This window comes from Chrysemys picta, chromosome 1 (assembly GCF_011386835.1).
Source record: "Chrysemys picta bellii isolate R12L10 chromosome 1, ASM1138683v2, whole genome shotgun sequence".
Lineage (NCBI taxonomy): Eukaryota > Metazoa > Chordata > Testudines > Emydidae > Chrysemys > Chrysemys picta.
In genome coordinates this window covers 207393030-207412222 of record NC_088791.1, presented here as the reverse complement: position 1 = coordinate 207412222, position 19193 = coordinate 207393030, and the positions used below count along the sequence as shown (strand labels likewise).

The 19193-nt window shown below is 38.8% G+C and overlaps 1 protein-coding gene across 24 annotated transcripts in view; it reads right to left on the bottom strand.

Moving 5' to 3' along the window:
- DMD (dystrophin) overlaps positions 1-19193 on the bottom strand; it is a 2010563-nt gene that overhangs the window by 1302327 nt on the left and 689043 nt on the right. For all 24 annotated transcript variants that reach the window (XM_065590838.1, XM_065590858.1, XM_065590878.1 and 21 more), the window contains 2 exons: positions 8330-8518; positions 7793-7974 (listed from right to left, as the gene is read on the bottom strand). In XM_065590838.1, the coding sequence (XP_065446910.1) occupies positions 7793-7974; positions 8330-8518 (371 nt within the window). The remainder of the gene's footprint in view (positions 1-7792; positions 7975-8329; positions 8519-19193) is intronic.

The following is a 19193-nucleotide window of genomic DNA, read 5'->3' as shown; positions in this document are numbered from 1 at the left end:
AAAAGGTACATTTACAAGTTGAGAAAACAAAGGAAAACTAACACACCTGGCTATTTACTTACAAGTTTGAAATAGGAGAGACTTGTTTAGAAAGATGTGGAGAACCTGGATTGATGTCTGGTCCCTCTCAGTCCCGAGAGCGAACACACTCCCAAACAAAGAACACAAACAAAAGCCTCCCCCCCCCAAGATTTGAAAGTATCTTGTCCCCTTATTGGTCCTTTAGGTCAGATGCCAGCCAGGTTACCTGAGCTTCTTAACCCTTTACAGGGAAAAGGATTTTGGAGTCTCTGGCCAGGAGGGATTTTATAGTACTGTACACAGGACAGCTGTTACCCTTCCCTTTATAGTTATGACAGGAGTCAATATCCCCCCTCCCCTTTTAGTATCCCCTCAGAACCTAGACTGAGAGTAAAACTTGTTAGCCTGGCTGGAGCCAGATGGGGGCATTTCTTAATAGCTTCCTCTCCCCCCCTCCCCACTGTTCCCTAAAGGACTCTTGGGGTATTCTCTGAATTTTACCTTATTTTTGCTCGTTTCATTTCCTGTTTGTCGGTCCCATCCCTCCCCCTGCCCCCACCAATCGCCTGCCTCCAAGTGCCTCCTCGGATTTAACTACTTGCAGTCAGGCTGGATAATATCAAAATTCTCCACGTATGGCCAAAGCAAAGAGCTATGAGGATGTTCTTTACAGTAGCATTCTGAATGGATAAGAGCAGGACAAGATTACATTTGTTTAGGCAAAAGAAAAGGATGTTGAAGTAATCAAGTTATATGAAGAGAACTGGACCAGAGTTTGAACTGTGTGGATGGATAGGAAAGGCTATATCAGAGATATTATACAGAACGTTCCAGAAGTAGATGTAAGTCTAGTTGTGAGGATCTAGAGAGGTCTGAGTCAAAGATGATGCCCAGTTTACGAGTGACAGGCAGGATGGTCTTGAAATCTTATCCTGCCCCTTGGCTTCTGTTACTCTGTCCTCTCCTAGTTCTCCTCCTACTTCTATAATTGCTCCTTCAAACATGTTCTTTGGAGAATCATCCTCCTCCAACTTTCTATGGGGGAAGGTGTCCACTGGGCTGTGTCCTAGGTCCTCTTCTCTTCTCCCTCTACACCTTGTCCACAGGCACTGACTTTTGTTTTTGCCAGTATGTGCTGCTCTCCACCCCGTCTCTTCCCCATGCAAGCGTAATCTCATCCACAAACACAAAAATTCAACTACCATCTCCATGCTGAGAACTCACAAATGTACCTCTCTACTCCAGGTCTGTCTCCTCCTGTTCAAACTAAAATCTCAGCCTTTCCCTCTTACATCTTCTTGTGGATGTCCACTCATGATGGCCACACTCAGAGACAGGATGTACTGAACTAGATGGATCATGGGTCTAATCCATTATGGCAATTCCTACATTCCTATGGTCCAAATTCTGTCCAACCTTGGAGGAAACTTGTATCTAAATTCAAACTTGGTAGCTCAGATATGACAGTGATAAGCATTGCATAAAACCCTAAATAAAACATAGCTGAATAGTCAGTGTCCATCTCTAGTTGAAAAATATAATCATTTTAAAGGACACAATGTAATTGTAAACTTCTGCTTCTATTTGTTTTGGTGTTATCACATATTTTATTGTATAAAATGGATGGTGTTCAGGGTGGTGGTGGAAATCATTACATTTTTGACTAGCTCCTCTAAAGCAGGTTAGCTGGATTTATTCCCCAAATAAGAAGTGGCTTATAACAGTGTCACAAAATGCTGCTACACCGCTGAAAAAACTCATCTCTTTAAAAACCTGAAAAAATTCATGAAAAAATTACAGGAAATAGCCTTTTTAGTGTGCAAAAGCAAGAGAAATCCTCAATACCTGAAGGCTCCTTAAGAAATGTTGTGTCCCAGTGTATTAGGATTTGTAATGTTTATTTCTTCCTAAAATATGGCTTTATTAAGTACAGTAATAAATAGCAAAATCTGCATTCTAGTTAATTCTGGAAGATACAGTGAATGACAATATTGGCATCAGTGTACTGCAATGAAAGAAACATCATCCCTAACGATTTCTACAGTTAACATGAATGCAGTGCACCAGCCTGTCAGAGATTAAAGATCAACCTTCATCTTTCACCCTCCAGAATAGAGATTCTCTTATCACAAGTCCATAACATTACAGAATATTGCCTCTTACTGTTCATATTTAAATCCAGAAACAATCAACCCTTCTGTTATGGACAGGAATATCCAAAATACTTGCTATGTTCACCTCCCGGGTGTAAGTCAAAGATACAGACTGCATATTCAACTTGAGGAAAAATTCAATTCCATTTTAACAGTAATTACGAAAACAAAAAAACAAAAAAACTAAAACCCCACCACGCCACTGATGAAAAGCCTCTTTATAAACTTCAGGTTTAGAGAATAGCATAAAAAGGGGGCTTTTAATGGAAGTGTGTTTGCAATTCTCTCTCAATAATATAGTAATCTCATCAGATTTAATAATTTCCATTTATTGAAAATAAATGCCAAGGAAAAGTTGAAATACTCCTTGCCAATAGGAAGTCAAAACCATGTGGCAATTTTCTATTACAATTATATATATATTTTTAAAAATTGCTAAACATTTATTAACTATTGGCAAATTCCCTGAATTTCCCACACTTTTATTAGGTCTGCAAAAATCCTCTATTTACATGTGACAGCTTCTCAGTGTCATCATGGGAGCTGTATTCACAACAGCAGAGACTTGTCCAATAGCGTAGGTCTGAGAGGATAATTTTGTCATAAATGTGTTCAAGACTTGTAAAGTAGAGTGACAGTTGTTCATTCTAGATCAGTGGCAGTCTGATTTGCTTACTACATATTGTGATGAGGTGGACAAGCCCCACACAAGACTAGGGGAGGAAAGTAAAAACAATTTTCCCTGGAGACAGAGGTTGAAGCCAGTTCTGATCTACTGCCTAGTTAGCAGTATCAAACCTGGAGGAAGTGCCTTCTGGCCGGAGGGGGTGGAAAAATGAAGAATAATGCTTCTAAACTCAGCTACAGTGATGATCTTTGGCCTGAAGCAAAGAAAACCTGGGGGCTCAGCTGAGCATCCAAACCTTAATAGATGGCATGGACCAAACTTTTTATCATCTTCACGTTCCTTTGTAAATAAAGTCAAGCTCCTGGAAGGGGCTTTACTTTGATCCATGCTCATACAGAGAATGTGGATTAAAAGCCACATTTCATTCAAACACTTAGGATTTCCTAATATATTTTTAGTAAAATCAAGATCATTTGTCAGGTGTTTTAGTATAAGTGTTAACTTTAGGATATTTTCTTCTTGTTATTTAGTAACTAAAAGTGTAATAGTCAATTATGTAAGCAGGAATATATACCCTAATATACCTATATATTAACCTACTCACTCTTGTCTTCACCATAACATTCTGCCTTTTGCTGCTCCTGCAATTAGCAGAATTGGGGCTAAGCGAGTCCTAGACAAAAAAATCTGAAGATGTGTAGCCACTGCTCCACTTGTTCAAAGTGCTGAGTGAGTGAATTCTGGTATGCTGCAGTATAGCATATATGTTTTAAACAATAATTTATACACAAACACAATATTTGAATGTAATCGTGACTTAATCTGGACAAGACTGAGGTGGTGGTGATTGTCGGGAGCAACCAGATTATTTATCTGAGATTTGTGCATCTTTGTAACATTTGCAGCTTGAGGGTTTCGTTAGTGTGACAGAATGTACCTGTGTTCACACCCTGAATACTATTGTAATCATCTTTGTACAAAGTATGCTTTCGAAGTATCATTTGAAAACCTCATAATTCATTGGTCAATATTGTCCTGATAAAACGCATGTGGCAACATCGCATTTGAAGTTATAAGAGACCACTGCTTGGTCTTCTTAACACATGTTCCAAACTCAGGTTGGTGACTAGGTCTGTCTCAAACAAAGGAATGTGTGTTCTGCTTAATTTGCATTTAAGCAGTAAACAGAGTCATCAAGCAGGAAGGGAAACAAAAGAAGCTCCAATAGGTGAGGAAAAAGCAGCAGGGAACATCCTTTCCTATAGACATTCTGACTCCTGAATCTCAGCTGGAAATGTTTCCCAAGTGGCTAACTGACAGTATCAAAAGGAGGCATAAAAACTCCAACGACTCCTCCCTCTTTCTCTTGCTGTCCTTCGATTCATGCACCAGAAGGAACAAAGGAAGCAGCCACTGAACTGGAGAAGGGATTCTGACCTAACGAGTTCGATCAGTAAGACTACTGAGAGCATATGGTTTGAAAAACTTTGCTTTGAATTTAACATAGATTGTTAAGGCACCAGTTGTGTTTTATCTTTATTTTTCTTATAATCATATCTACTTAAAAGTACTCACCTAATATCTTGCTCTTTGTGGTTAAATAAACTTGTTTTATAATCCAGTGTGTTTAAACTGAACTGTCTATGAAACTCCATTTGGGGTAACAAGGTATGTGCATATTTCTATGAATGAAATATGGACTTTATATGAATTTGTATTATCGGGAGAGGGCTGGGCAATACAAGACATACGTTTCTGGGGGGAAATCTAAGACTAGCAGTATGTTGGTGTCACCCTGCTGTATAACCTTGACTTAAGAGCCAAGGTGTGGCTGGTTGGCTGCAGCACATACACATACACAGACACAGCTGGGAGTGATTTGCATACTGGAGGCTGTTTGTGAGCAGTCCAGGCTGGAGACTATAGAAGTAACTCAAAACCCAGGTTAGAGGGCTGGGGTGACACAGCTACTCAAGAGTCTGGATTTTACCCTGGATATGTCAGTTAGAGATGCTGATCATATAGTAACAACTACCAAGATAGCTTTATTTTCATCTGCACCTGGTCCTTGGATATGAATCTCTCTTTGTGATCCACCTCTTTGTTACCTCCCAATTGGATTACAGCAACGTGCTTTGCAGAGGCCTATACTTGAAAACAGAGGTGGTGCAGAATACAACTATGAAGATTTTTAACTGCAGTATCCTAGCATGAACACATGGTACTAGTGCTTTGGGATCTACACTGGCTGCAAACAGCCTTCCAGGTGGAGCTTAAACTATTGGTTTTGACATATACCATCTTGAACATCCTTAGTGCCCATCCATCCTGCGGGCTTGCCTCCCCTCTCTGAGTTGGTATTAGCAGAAACACTAAAGTCGGAGACTCTTTGGTGAAGGAGCTGGTGGCAGAGCATTCTCTCCAAAGGCCCCTTGACTCTGTAAGTCCCACCATCCCATTGGGCTGAAATAAAACAAATGTATCATCCTGTCAGGACATGCTGCTACATCCAACCTTTTGATCAGGCAACTGCAGATATGGTTGTAAGCTGGATATTTTTTGGCAATTTGATTCAGTTAATAACATTTTTGCTACCTGGTAGTTGTATGTATTGCTGTGGGATTTTAATTTATTTTTAATTTTTGCAACTTGCCTATAAATCATTGCAATGGCACATAGTGGTCTCATCTTGTATCTCTCTTTGAAGAAGTGCAGTGTATAAGGACGTAGACAAGAGAAACATGAAGACCATACATAGTTTAGAGATTCTCTGAGTAAGATACAGAATGGGATCCCATCTGTTGTGTTGTTGCTACAGTTAAATAAAAATATTTAACTGAAACCTGTGACTTCCTGCTTCCATACTAGTAAGAGAAAACAAAGTTCTTCATTTTAGCATTAAATCCCTGGTACAATAAAAGATCTGAGTAAACTGATATATTTTGCACTGCATATCAAATGTCACAAAAGCCAGCCTTTGACAGATTGCCATGAGTCATGAATCAAGGACCATCAGCTAATAATACTATGTCCCCATAACTGGAGTTTAACTTTTGGATAGAAGTTGGTTTCAGTTTTTTGTCAAAATTTCACTTGAACCAACATTTTCCAGCTAGCTCTACTCTTGGCACAGACAGAAGCAGTTTGCCACTTAAAGCACAACTGCTGTGACTCAGACACCTCTAGATACCAATGTAGGGTCCTTCTAGGACTTCATATATAATCACCAACACATGGAGCAATAAAGAAGCAAATATAGACCTCCAATCCCAGGTCTTATGTACTTACATCCAGTTGATTTTACTGATGAGAGCAGCTATAATCTACAGTAATTACTACTGTATTTCTATAAACACACTGGTAATGGTTAGTAGTTGTTTTTTTATTCTCCCCTTGATTCATTTTGGTAGAATAAATACATTATAACAGTAAAATATCTTACACTTCAGTTCCTGTTTTGTATAGAATCAATATGAAAACAGATAAGTTAAGTAAACAGAGCTCCATAAGACACAATATGACCAAAGTAAACTGTTCTGAAGTAGAGTTATTTTATGCAGAAGAGATTCAAGAGTGTCTCAGGAAATCAACAGATGGGGGGGGGGGGGAGGGGAGAAAAGATGAGAACCTGGACAATATCCAATCCCTCTGAACAATCTGAAAGGCAACTGTATTCTTTTTTAAAGGTTGAGGGAAGGAAACTTGCAGGGATATTTCCTCCTCCCATTTTTGCAATCATATTTCTGCTCCAATCCCCTCTATATCCCACAACATCAGCCTTCTCTGCTATACCATGCCGTACCTAATGTAAATGTTCTTGTACTGTATTGTGTATGGAAATCGAAATACAGAGAGTCAGAGTCCTGCAGCTAACCTATAACTCATTTTTCTACTCTTAATCCATTCTTCCTTTCTAAAGGCTTCAATTCCCTGCCCTCTCACTCATTTTCTACCTCAAACCCTTCATCTTTTTCCTTCACCTCCCACTTAACATCTCATCACCTTACTTCTCCAACCCTTCAATTTTCTTGTGAGTGAAATGGTCCGTAGCTTTTCTGCTTTTAAGAAAATTATCATCATCCTTTTGATTTCAAGGTTTACATCCTGGCTTCATATAGTGCAAAGGTGTACATTTCTACCAAGCTAGCAAGTCTAATAGTTAATTTAACTTTAATATGAATACGTAGTAGTTAATTTTCTTTACTATGAATAAGAATTAAGTTACCAATATCATATCAGAACTTTGTCCTTATGTGTGTTAATAGATAGAAGAATAAAGGATCCCATTTTTAAATAACATATCCATTCTTATATTAAGTAGTACATGTGAACAAATAATAGTTATCATATTCTTTTATTATTGGCATTTCACCTCTCATTTTAACTCAAATCCCTTTCTTTCCTTTATATTTAACCTATATTTAAGTATTAAAAGTATACAACATAAACATGAAATGCTTTAACCTACCATGATTTCACATGTCCAATAAGAAATCAGAATTGCCATAGGAACCAAGCTCAAACTACATGACTAGTATAATGTGTTCTCAGAGCAATTCCTCTGACAACAAATCTCAGCAACTTTTTGTTGACAATCTCCATTTATTAGATTAAAAATGAATTAATATAGACTTGAAAAGTTCACACCCCCTGTCCAAAACTGGAAACCAGTTTTTCTGATAGAATAATTCCTATTCTATTGACTAAATGTTGTGTGCTGTTTGAGGAAATGTTCTGGAAAAAAATCCAGGATAGGTTGAATAAAGAGTATTTAAAATGCTGCTAAAATCTAAACTGTTGACAGCTTTCCATCCGTTCAACTTCCATTTTCAAATGAACATGAAAGTTTAGAGTTTGATGCACTTGAAATTGCAGATAAACTAAAATTTAGGATCAAGTATACATTTGCAACGAAGTATCACCCTCTCACCCCTGTATTATTGCAATATAAAAATTTTAACTCCCCCCCCCCCACACACACATTACTTACTTGCTTTGTTTTTCCATGCTGGCTACCCTGAGACTTTCCCAACGAGAATTAAGCAGATTCATTTGTTCTTGGATTTCATTTTCTTCATCATCTGAAAGCTTCCCAACTGTTATAAGTTGACTCCCCACTTGCAAAACATTACCAACACGTCCCTGGTGAGCTGTTAATTCCATCATAAAGCCCTGAAAATAAAAGAAAAGTAAATCTTAACTAAGATTACAAGGAAGAGGGATACTTTGTAGAAATATCTTCAATTGCACATATTTTCAAAAACAAATTAAGTTGGTTTAAAAATTCATTTTAACTTTGTAACCCAATGTAAAAATAAACACCTTCACCTTGTGTAAGAGGCAAAGTCTCCAGTGCTAAATTTAAAGTCTCCAAAACCAAATGGAAAAGGAAAGAACAGGGACTGACAATAGCACCGGTGAAAATTTTATGATTTTGATCTTAATGTACCATACAAATAGATGAACACCAATTAATAGATGATGAAGTGTTTGCACTGGTTTCTCAGTCTCTGTGGTTCACATATACCTCGTGGGTGTGAAACTGCTCTTTGACTTCTTCTACATCACTGGATATATCTCCTTGTGCTTGTAATGCATCTTCAGTAGAGAGAAGCCATGTGAGTACTTCTTCTAAAGCTGTTTGGTAGCTGTCCAGGTCCACTTCTACCTCCATCAGTGAACTGCCAAATGACCTGTCTTCAGGAGTGTCCAAATACTGATCAAAAATAAAAATAAGAATTTTGGCATTAAGCAGAGGCTAATTGCATAAACAGCTACATTAGATGACTAAATAGAATGCTATCCTCTTAATTCTATAGAACAATCCTCTTTTTTACATAAGAACTTTGATAAATGGAGGATCTGGTGCAATGTAAAGGTGACTATTTGAAGTCAGTAAAGTAAGGACTATGAAAAAAATCAGCTAAATTCAGAAACAGACTAAATGAATGTTTTGTCCTAGAGCTAATGTTTTTCTACATTTAGAATAGTTATTACACATGACATCAATAGTTAAAGTTACACGTATGGTGTATTCTTCAGTCAGGATTTTAAATAGTTTTTTTCCCCTCATGTCTACTTCTATCACCTGTCTAGCATCAGTCATTTAACATGGAGACAGCACTTTTCTCTTTAGAATGACAGAAATATTTAATTTCTATAGCATCTTGCATAACTACACCATCCTAAATGCTTTGCACAGCAGTGAACTGCATGTTGGTACTGTATCACCAGCATGCAGACAAACTGATGCAAATGCAATGTTAAACACTTTTAAATATTTTTTTAAATATATGCAATGGTGGGTTAGACTAATCTGCAGAGTATCATTTATCCAAGACCACGTTATAAAGTTCACACAAGTCACCAGACCAAAAAAAAATAATCTGGGACTATTATTATTCACTTTCCCCCCTAGGGCCACCCACACATCTGCTCTGAGTCAAGTGCCATTTACAAGCAAATACTTCATGCCACCATGCTGCAGGTTACAGAGAGAGCGAACAGTAACAAGCAACATTAAGTAGTCATTGTCCCTTTCACCCACTCCACTGGAGAAACCGTTATGAGACCAAGGTAAGAAATAAGGGCCTTGCTGAAGATGGTTTCACCTAATTAGTGAACAAGCTGTAGAGAAGGAAAAAATAAATCTGCTAGCAAGTTAGGACAATAATGATTTGTTTTCATCTTGCTTTTATCATGATGGATTCCAAAGGTCTTTTAATAGAGTACTATATAGTAATCACTTCTACTGACATGCAGACATCTCTGGCAGCATTAAGAGATACAAACTGCTTAAACTATGCACAGTGGTTTAGGATTGAAAGTGAAGGCTTCCTTATCCAACTGAAATTAAGGGGGGAATTTAAAGTAGGCAGAATGCAATTATTCAGATTGAAATTTGGCAGATCCACCCTCATAAAAAGTGCCAAAGGATCTTCACAGAAAACAAATGGTTAATGTAACTTTGGCATTACATCCTAGCAAAAAAAGACAGCACCAGTAATAAGCTGTCAATATTTTATGAAGAGGATCCCACAGACATTTCTCTCAGTAATGTGTGAAAACCCTATGTTTCAGAGGCATATGCCCAGCAAGAAAGCAGAGGCAAACAACTGATTAGTTTGTTTTCCAGCTTCAACAAAATACTATCTCATAACAAAGGAAAGAGGTAATAAGTAAGTATCCAAACAATTCAAGCTACCAACTAGCCCTGATAGTGCTTATCTTATACATATCAAGATATCACATCCCAAGTTGAAATGATGCAGGAAGGTAATCTTTGTTTGCAGTAATGAGTCTCTATGAAAAGAGATAATTTATCATCATTATTATATCAGCAGTTACTCTCCTCTTTCTGTGAAAATGTGGAATATTCCCATCTCACCTGTGAAGCATTAGAGAAATATATCAAATTCTAGTGAAATGGAGGAGAGACACTAAGGTTATCATATTTGTACCATCAGAGATCTGCGGTCAAAGGGTTAGTTACAACATACTGGACAAGTTTCCCACCTGACAACTCTTCCCTCCATAGATCCAAAATGAATTATTTTCTGATCTGTGTTAAAAGGGCAGAATTTAAAAATGCACTGTCAACTCCTACTCCACTGAAAGGATATTTTTGAAAGCAAAGTGCTCCTAGTCATTTTGATCAAACTTCTTCCTCATTCTCTCAGTTTCCCATAAATATTTCATGAAACAGAAAATATTGACTTTGATTTCAGGGTCAATAGGTGATCTGCATATAGTAGAGTCAAAACAAAATGACAGCTCCAGCCACACACAACCCAAAAGATAACTGGTCACACTTGAACCACATTCAAACCTCAACATAAAGAGGAGGAAGAAGTTGAGCAGGTAATTGGCATGTGGTGGACCACAGAGGTCACCCGGACCCCAGGGAACTGGAAAGTGTGGTTTAGGGCAGACTGTATTGGAATTGTGAGCTATCACTGTAAGAATCGGTGTGTGTGTGTGTGTGTGTGTGTTAGGGTGACCAGATGTCCCGATTTTATGGGGACAGTCCCGATTTTGGGGTCTTTTTCTTATATAGGATCCTACTATCCCGATTTTTCACACTTGTGTGTGTGTGTGAGAGAGAGAGAGAGAGAGAGAGGGGGGGGGGGGGAAACAGTTCTGGTCCTGCTTGCAGGCTAGGGGAAGCTTTGCAGAGAACTATGCAAGCATCAGTCATTTAACATGGAGACAGCCTACAATAAGGTAAGGCAAGTTGTGCCTCTTTTAGGGAGCAGCCTGCTTTTTGTCTCTGTTTTTGGGTTCTTGCACATGATCGTTCTGAATTCTTAGAAAGAAAGTAGTGTTACATTGCAAACTTCCAGCAAGAGCATTCAATATTTTTATTTAACTTCTGTGTGTATGCTGTGTAACATAACACAAACCAGCTAGCCGTTCAATCAGGGCCACACAGGGGACAAGACAGTCTCACTTCCTGCACTGGCTGACCTCGAAAGAAGGAGGATTTCTCATGCACGGTGGAAAGAGCCTCGATATCCTCTTCCTTGCTGGCCCAAGCAGATGTCCCACCCTAGCAAGTAAGGTGGACATGTGTCATTTTTGTGCTCATAATTTTCCTTCAGAGCTTAGCCAGAAACAGATTGGGAAGGGCTGAAATGCTGCATATATGTCTATTTTTTCCCTGACTAGCTGGCGCCAATGGTAGCAGGAAGTTCTAAAGATCTCATAGAAAAGTCTGCTTTCGTGAGACTTCCAACCCATTTTTTTTCCAGATTCAGGAAGAGTTTTTTGACAGTTTGAAAAGCATCCCAATTTTTCAGTTTTTCTCCAAAGGGAACCCAGACTATAAACCCTTTGAGTTTCACTCATCCCTACTAGATATGTTAAAAAAAAAAAACCCGCAAAAGTACTGTAAAAAGGACTCACATTTAAGGACTTGGAATATGAAGAGAGGAAGATTAGAAGACCCCCAAGGACTATTAATGTTTAAATTAAAGTTTTAGGAGAAAGAATGTAAGACCTATGACCTTCAGACACTTTGAAAATCAGGCAGGCTTGGTAGCTGTTTCAATTGATTCACAGAGTTTAAAGATGGAAAGGATAGTCCCACCTGCTTTGAGCTTCTGCTTGAAATATTTTGAACATCTCTCCGACTATTGTATGATACATGATCCCAAAGTAAAAAAAGAACAGACTCGTGTCAGTAAGCACTCCAGAGTATTTCACAGAGTTCATAAGCAGAATTTCTTACTTTCAAAAATAATTTTATCCCTAAACACTTAGGGTCCAATTCACCACCCTCACTCACATTGCATAGTTTCTTCCTCTATAAGCAGTCTCTTTGGGAAGATTGTGCTACTCATCATAAGGGTGGCAGAACTGGACTCCGCTTAAATTCAGAGAAATCTACTTGTAGTGAACTTATCTTTATAATGGAATAAAATAGAAGTCTCCTTATTTTTAGCCCAAATACATTGCAATGAAAATTTGCAATTCCATCCAATAAAGTTAGATGTAGAACAAAAAAAGAAAATGGACTTCACTGTATAAAAGTCCAAAAGTTCTACTCTACAATGTCAGCATGAAATATTTTAATGCATTTTAATGCATGGGCCCAAATTCCAAAGAAAGGAATCTACAGGTTGGAAAGACTCCCACTGAAACCACTGTGACACTGAAATCATAAGGGTCAGCTTGTTCAAATCCCTTTGCAGGATTAAACGTGAACATACACATTATACAAACAGACATATATACACCTACACTCAAACTAGGCGGTAGCATGGCATATTATTAAAGTTGCCTTACTCTTTCCAGTATAAAACCCTATTTTCAGTGGCTTATAACTTTGCCAGGCTTTAACTGGGTTGACATTTTTCATGCCTCATGTCTGCCTCAAGTAGAGTGACCAGATGTCCCGATTTTATAGGAACAGTCCTGATTTTTGGGTCTTTTTCTTAAATAGGCTCCTATTACCCCCCACCCTCTGTCCTGATTTTTCACATTTGCTGTCTGGTCACCCCAGCCTCAAGCTCAGTGTTTCTGAAAAGTTTCAGCCACAATGGTTTTACAGTTTCCAAGAATGAGGCTAGTGAAAAGCAGGTTGTTCTGCCTCAGTTAAAATTTTTTGTCAACCTTTTTTTTGAAAAGCCCTAGTACCCTCATGCTACGTAGCAAGGACTTTACATTGGGCAGGAGGTGCCATTGGTTGTCTCTGTGAAAACATGACCAAATTTGGCCAAGTTATAAACCCTGAACGTGGGAATCACAGTTCACACATGTTGAGCAGAGATTTTTATTTAATTAATTTATTTATATTTTAGCAGCTTAAATCACCAGAATCAACACTGAAAATGCTGAGCAGGACTTTCCCTGCCATTGTAGCCTTTGGGCTCCTTCAGACTATGCCAGGTCATGGTACCTGCCTGGAGAGCAAGGAGCCTGCATGAATGGAGAGGGGACAAGAGCTATAGCTATGAAGAAGGAAATTGCAACAAGGAGCCTGGGCAGAAGTGACTGGGCCTGGAAACTCACAGAGGGAGAGGGAAACTGGGATTGGAAGCGTAGTGGACTGAAACAGGCTGGAAAAGAACATTGGGATTGGGGGCAAAGGAGGGAAATTGAAAGACTGGCGATTTTGAGTGCTTGACTTTGCAACCTGAATAACGTTCTTTTGATATAGTGTGCGTGTTTTTTATATATTCCACACACACAAACATTTTACATAGAAATAGTCTCAGCATTGAGGTTTGGTTTTATAAGAAATAGTTGTCTGACCTTTCGTTTATCATCAAGTCTACCCAACCATGAATTTCTTTAGTTAGGTACTGGTTTTATTCACTCTCTAGAAACATTGTTTTGCTTATATTTGCTTATCAGTGTTGATATTTTTAGTCCGCTAAATCCTTTATGCTGACTGTAAAACCATTGATATTCAAAATATTCCCGAAGACAGCAATATTTATATTTTCTTCTGTAAATAAAATAATTTTCCGCTCAGTAATTTAAAGTCAGGGCTCCAGAAGGTTATCACTAACATGACTGAGCATACAAGCATTAAACCAACTTTTGTGATTGAACAGAACTCTTTTCATCATAAAACCATTGTAAATTTATGAGTTTGGTATGGTTAAAAATGTCTAATCTAACCAATGTTATGTGTAGTGTTGTTGTTGTCGTCATGTCAGTCCCAGGATATTAGAGACACAAGATGAGTAAGGTAAAATATTTTACTGCATCAGCTTCTGATGGTGAAAGTGACAACCTTTCCAACTACACAGAGTTATTCTTTAGGACTGGGAAAGGTACTCAGATGGAACAGAGAATTTAGCATAAGTAGTTAGCACATATTCTAAGGGACAACTCAAGGTGAAGTGGCCCATTAGCACCCTCATAAATTTCGACAACAACAACTTCAAACACCACCACCAGTCCATTAAACTCTCTCTGGAACACTCCTACAATAACAAACTTCCTGGACACCATGATCAGCTTCAACAATGGAATCCTACAGACAACTATATACAAAAAAAACAATGCATCAGCACACCTAACTTCATAAATCCAGTAACCAACCCAAACATACCAAGAAATTTGCTATCTATAGCCAGCACTCATACTACAGAATAGGCTCTGAAGAAAAAGTCTAGAATATACACCTTAACACACTCAAAACTGCCTTCATCAAACAAGGACACTCCAGCGGAGAAGTAGTTTGCTGCATGGACCAGGTCACTCAAATACCCCGAGAGAACCTGCTCAACACAAAACAGAAAACCCCTTCCCCTATGACACCCCCATAGTTATCACCTACCACCCCACACTGGAACTCATATGGGGTATCATCAAACAACTAAAATCCATACTCAATGGAGATCTCAGCCTGAAAAATCTTTCCTGAACCCCTACTTCTGGCCTTCAAACAACCCCCAACCTCATAATCAGAAGCACGCTCCTCACAGACCAGGACATGCAAACTCAAAGGAGCACCAGACCAACAGATGCAAAACCTGTAGACATATTGCCACTGCTAGGATGATTAATAACCCCCAGAACATACCTTTCTAGATCCATGGGTCCTACACACACACATCATAACATATGGTGTACCTCATTCAGTGCACTAAATGCCTCAACAACTATGTGAGTGAAATCAATCACTATGCTCACATAGGAAAATGATAAAAGACAAACACACCCTGTCACCTGTGAGTGAACACTTTTCACAAAGTGATCACTCTATATCTGACATATCAGTCCTCATCCTCAAAGGAAACCTGCACAACACTTTCAAAAGATGAGCCTGGGAGCTTATATTCATAATTTTGCTAGACACTAAAAATCATGGTCTTAATAAACACACTGGATTTATGGCTTATTAGGACAATCTGTTACCCGCTAACTCCCCCTCCCCACCCCTTTTTGTCTTATAACTACAGGGGTGTTAATGGGACACTTCACCTTGAATGGTCTCTTAGAATATGTGCTAACTACTTATGCTGAACTTTCTGTTTAGCCTTCTATTTAGCTGAGACACAAAGGGCATGGCTACACATGCAGATGTAGAGCGCTTTGGGTTAAACCAGCCTTCGTAGAGCGCAGTAGGGAAAGCGCTGCAGTCTGTCCACACTGACAGCTGCAAGCGCACTGGCGTGGCCACATTTGCGGCACTTGCAGCAGCCACAGAGAGCAGTGCATTGTGGTAGCTATCCCAGCAAGTGGTTGCAACATCCTTTTCAAATGAGGGGGTGGGGGTGTAATGGAGTGTGACAGGGAGTGTGTTGTGTGTATGTGGGGGGAGAGAGAATGGGTTTTTGGGGGGCTGAGAGCATATCAGCATGCTGTCTTGTAAGTTCAGACAGCAGGAGATTCCCCCCTCCCCCCGCCTCTCTCTCTCTCTCTCTCTCACACACACACACACACACACACACACACACACACACACACACACACACACACACACACACAGCATTCCACTGTAATGGTTTGCTTTGATATCCGCATTCATGCAGCAATTGCAAAACAATGACAAGAGTGGCCACTTGACATAAGGGGATTATGGGACGTTTCTGGAGGCCGATCAGAGCGCAGTAATGCAACACCTTGTTCACACTGACGCCTGGGCGTTTCACCCAAGGCGCACCAAGCATTATGCTTCTCGCTGAGGTGGATTACCAGGAGCACTCTAACCACAGAATCAGAGTGCTCTAAGTGCCTTGCCAGTGTGGACGGGTCGTGAGTTAGGGCGCCCGTGGCTGCTTTAATGCGCTCTATCTTGCAAGCGTAGCCAAGCCCTAAGTACATTTCCCAGACCTAAATTTAAATTTATAAAGATCTCTGTGTGGTCAAAAGCTTGTCTCTCTCATCAACAGAAGTAGATGGAATAAAAGATATTACCTCACCCATTTTGTCTCTCTAATTACCTAACAATTGTCATTCATTTCCTCAGTGTACTAAGAATCATTCTAGTGGATAGTTTTCAGGAGCAGTCATTGCATGCAGTGTACTATATGATCAGTTGGCCTCTTAAAAAAAATACTGTTAACTTAAAGGAAATTGCACTTTTCATTTTAAAAATACGCCACCAATATTAACTAACAAATCCTCACAGCAGACATTGTAAAATAGACATCATCATCACATATTTCATTGAGAGGCAACATGGTCCCATAGGTAGAGCATGAGACTGGGATTCAGGAGACCTTGATTCTATTCCTAGTTTGCCACCAATCAGCTGTGTGATGCTGGGCAAATCACTTCACCTGTCTGCGTTTCTCATTCATTTATCTAAACTCTTTGTGACATGGACTTACTCTTGCTGTGCATTTGTACAGTCTGGTACAAGAGGTCATGATCTTGGATTAGTCATGTTACTACTGTAAGACAAATAAATGTGATGGGAATAAATAAATGGAATGGAACTTGAAAAATAACACTAACACATTATACCTTAAAATGTTTATAACAGTCAGGGCCAGGAAGGTGGGGAATTGTGAAAGAACATGTCCTTATTTGAATGTTTTTCTTTTTGAATCCTATTTAAATAGAAAGCTTGTGTCCAAACCCACCATACTGTCATTTCTATTTTGTTAGAAAAAATAGCTGAAGTAAATAAGCAAGCTTTTCTTTACAGAACAGGACATGTCCTCACCATTTCAACTGACTGATTCTGTTTTTGGATGCACACCCTTTATAGAGCTGTCACAGGGTAAGCACAAATGAAAAATGACTATAATGAAATACTATAGTGGTGAGTGCGGAATCTCCCCCCCCCCCCCCAAAAAATACAGTCCAATGAAATCTTTACTAAATGGAGCAGAAATATTGTATGAATTAGAGTCTTTAACATTCGCAATTCATCAGGACACAGAACCACCACAAGAGATTCAAACTCACATAAAGACTCTCCGATTAATCCAAACTTACTAAGGGCCTATTTCTAAATACTTAATTTTGAATGGTCTCCTCAGCTTCAAAGGATCTTAAATTACATAGTATACCAATGTACTATCCCTGCTCTCCCCATTTTTGTGTTTAAAAAGGAGGGACAAAAACAATATTACTTGCCAGTTTCATTCTATGCTCAGTGGGAAAGAAAAGGGTAACACTGTTGGTAATAGGAATGGAGAGGTGTTACAAAATTCTGACTTCTATGGCTATCCACAGCTGATGGATCTAGTATGGAAATTATTAAACCCTAAAAAAAAATGCTTTAAGTTTAGTGAGAGTGAATGTCTTCAGTCAAAAATCAACATTCACATATTCTGAGAGCAGTTTCTGTTCTTCATCTGTGCATCTTTAAGCTCTCCCCAATGTGACTGCAAGAGTCTCTGAATGTACCAGTTAAGTTGGTATCAGGACTGAATAACACATCAATGTGAATTCAAAAGCTGACCCTGGGACATGTTAATTTTTATTTCAATTAAACACCGCTTTCCTAGCACAATCAAAAGTTATCAATCCTCACTGGGTAAAATTATTTTTCCATACTTTTATAGAAACATAAAAAAGTAAAAGATAGGTAATTATACAGCTAATTACTTATATTTAATTGACCTTGGGGCATGGTACTGTTCAACTTTCAAATACATGATAAGTATTTACTTTTATGCCTTTGTGAATATATTATAGTAACTCTAAAACACTTTGCAGGATAGTTTTTTGAAGATATATTGTATTTCATCTTTTATCATTTGTACAAAAATGAAAAAAAAAACATTTACTTTTATCCATTGATGCCCGTTATTATTATTCTTCACTCACCGAAATTTAACTCTGATGATCAATGTCTCTCATATCTCACATTGGAGAAAGTGCAAGATGGTGGGAGGTAATATAAGAATGTCACAAACAGTTTACAAATACTGACTGTAGTAAATTTGAATTCCTCAAACTTGATTCATTTAGAAACAACAGTTTTGGTTGACCCCAAGTTACTGGCAGACTAGCCAGCCAAACATCCATAGTTGGGCTTGCTCAGAAAAAGTAGAGCAACCAGCTCTTTGCTAGAGCTGGTCAAAAAAACTTTAAAAAGAACCATCTTCCATCAGAGAAAATAGTTCTAATGAAATCAAAGTGGCTTTATGAAGTTGTGTTGTTTGTCTGGCTATACCAAAAGGAGGATAGGAGACGTACAATATGGGTTTAATCAGGCTGCAACTCTATTATTAGATGCCTGGGACTACCCGGCAGATAAGCCTGCTCTGTGTAAAAGGGAACTTCAGGAACAGGGCTGCCCGTTTTAAACCCTTCATTCCGAGGAGATGAGTCAGTGACCATGCTGACCCCTCCTTTATTTTTGGAACAGTTTTCCTGTCCCCCTCCCCAGCCATAAAGCACTGTTCTCTTCATTTGGCCAGCTGTGGTCATTAAGAGAAAAATGGGGGGGGGGGGGTCCCAACAATGTCAAAGCATTTTGCAACAAAGACTTTCTTTAAAATGTTTATATTACATATAATATTTTAAAAGTAAACAAAAAAATTGATGGATCTGGATTTTTTTTTTTTTTGCGCAGGGGATGGGAGGTGGATTTCCTTTCATGGAGAACTTTGAAGTTTTGGGGTTTCATTTGTTAGTTAAAATGAAACCAAATTTCAAGAGCTCAATCTTTTGTACAAAGGATTTTCCCTTCTCTCCTCAGTTCTATTCTTCTGCACAGAAAGCCCTGTAGTACCTCCCAAACTGACTCGTAACACAATACAGTGGAATGAAATCTGATATATTTAGAGGCTGATCCTGTCTCTGTTGCAGGAAATTAACTTCAGTGGGTCTCTGCATAGGCAAAGGGGTCCCCAAGGAATCAATTCTGAAGCACTTAGAGGAGAGGAAAGTGATCAGGAACAGTCAGCATGGATTCACCAAGGACAAGTCATGCCTGACTAACCTAATTGCCTTCTATGAGGAGATAATTGGGT